An 813-nucleotide genomic window follows, 5' to 3' on the forward strand; every position below is an offset into this window, starting at 1 on the left:
TTTTACAGAGTATACTGGATGTTTGTTATGTGGTGCCACCACCAACACCAGTACATTTTACATGGTACCTATGTTTTACAATACCAATTCTGTTGTAAGGCGGCGAGCTGGCAGAAACGTTAACATGCTGGGCAAAATGCTTAGCAGTATTTTGTCTGTCTTTACATTCTGAGTACAGATTCTGCTGAGGTCGACTTTACCTTTCATCTTTTCAGGGTCAAGAAATTAAGTACCAGTTGCATACTAGGGTCGATCTAATTGACTGGCCCCCTCCCCAAAAATGTTAGGCCTTGTGCAAAAATTTTGGGCCCCAGCATGGCCACAGTCTAATGGCAGAAACAAGTAGAACACATACACACACCCATACATATTATAAGATGCATTCATTATTTCATATTTTTTTATGCATTGTATTGGCATTTTTATTTCATGCATTGTATTGGCATTTTTATTTTCAAAACAACAGGGATTCCTGAAATGCTTGAGATTCGACTTGCAGATGGAGAAGAACATTCTGGAAGAGTAGAGATAAAATATCTTAATGAATGGGGTGTAGTGTGTGATGACAAGTGGGACATAAAAGATGCTAACGTTGTTTGTCGTATGCTTGGATACACGTGAGTAGCCAACATTCAAGATATGTAATAAATTTAGGATAGGAACAGTGACATGTTAGTAATCAATCATGCAATTTTTGATACAAAACTGAATGATTACTGTAAAAAAAAATTAATCCAGAATAGTTAATTTAGTATCAAAATGATGACTAGCATATTCATTCTTGATTTGTTCTGGTAGATTCGTATGTGAATA

At 36.0% G+C, this 813-nt stretch overlaps 1 protein-coding gene across 1 annotated transcript in view; it reads left to right on the top strand.

Annotated features, from left to right (window-relative positions):
- The window catches only part of LOC106874327 (neurotrypsin), a 61,355-nt gene that overhangs the window by 22,268 nt on the left and 38,274 nt on the right, over window positions 1–813 (top strand). The window contains exon 13 of the mRNA XM_052968025.1: window positions 467–617. Within this exon, the coding sequence (XP_052823985.1) occupies window positions 467–617 (151 nt within the window). The remainder of the gene's footprint in view (window positions 1–466; window positions 618–813) is intronic.

The sequence above is a fragment of the Octopus bimaculoides genome, chromosome 5 (genome assembly GCF_001194135.2).
Source record: "Octopus bimaculoides isolate UCB-OBI-ISO-001 chromosome 5, ASM119413v2, whole genome shotgun sequence".
Taxonomy (NCBI): domain Eukaryota; kingdom Metazoa; phylum Mollusca; class Cephalopoda; order Octopoda; family Octopodidae; genus Octopus; species Octopus bimaculoides.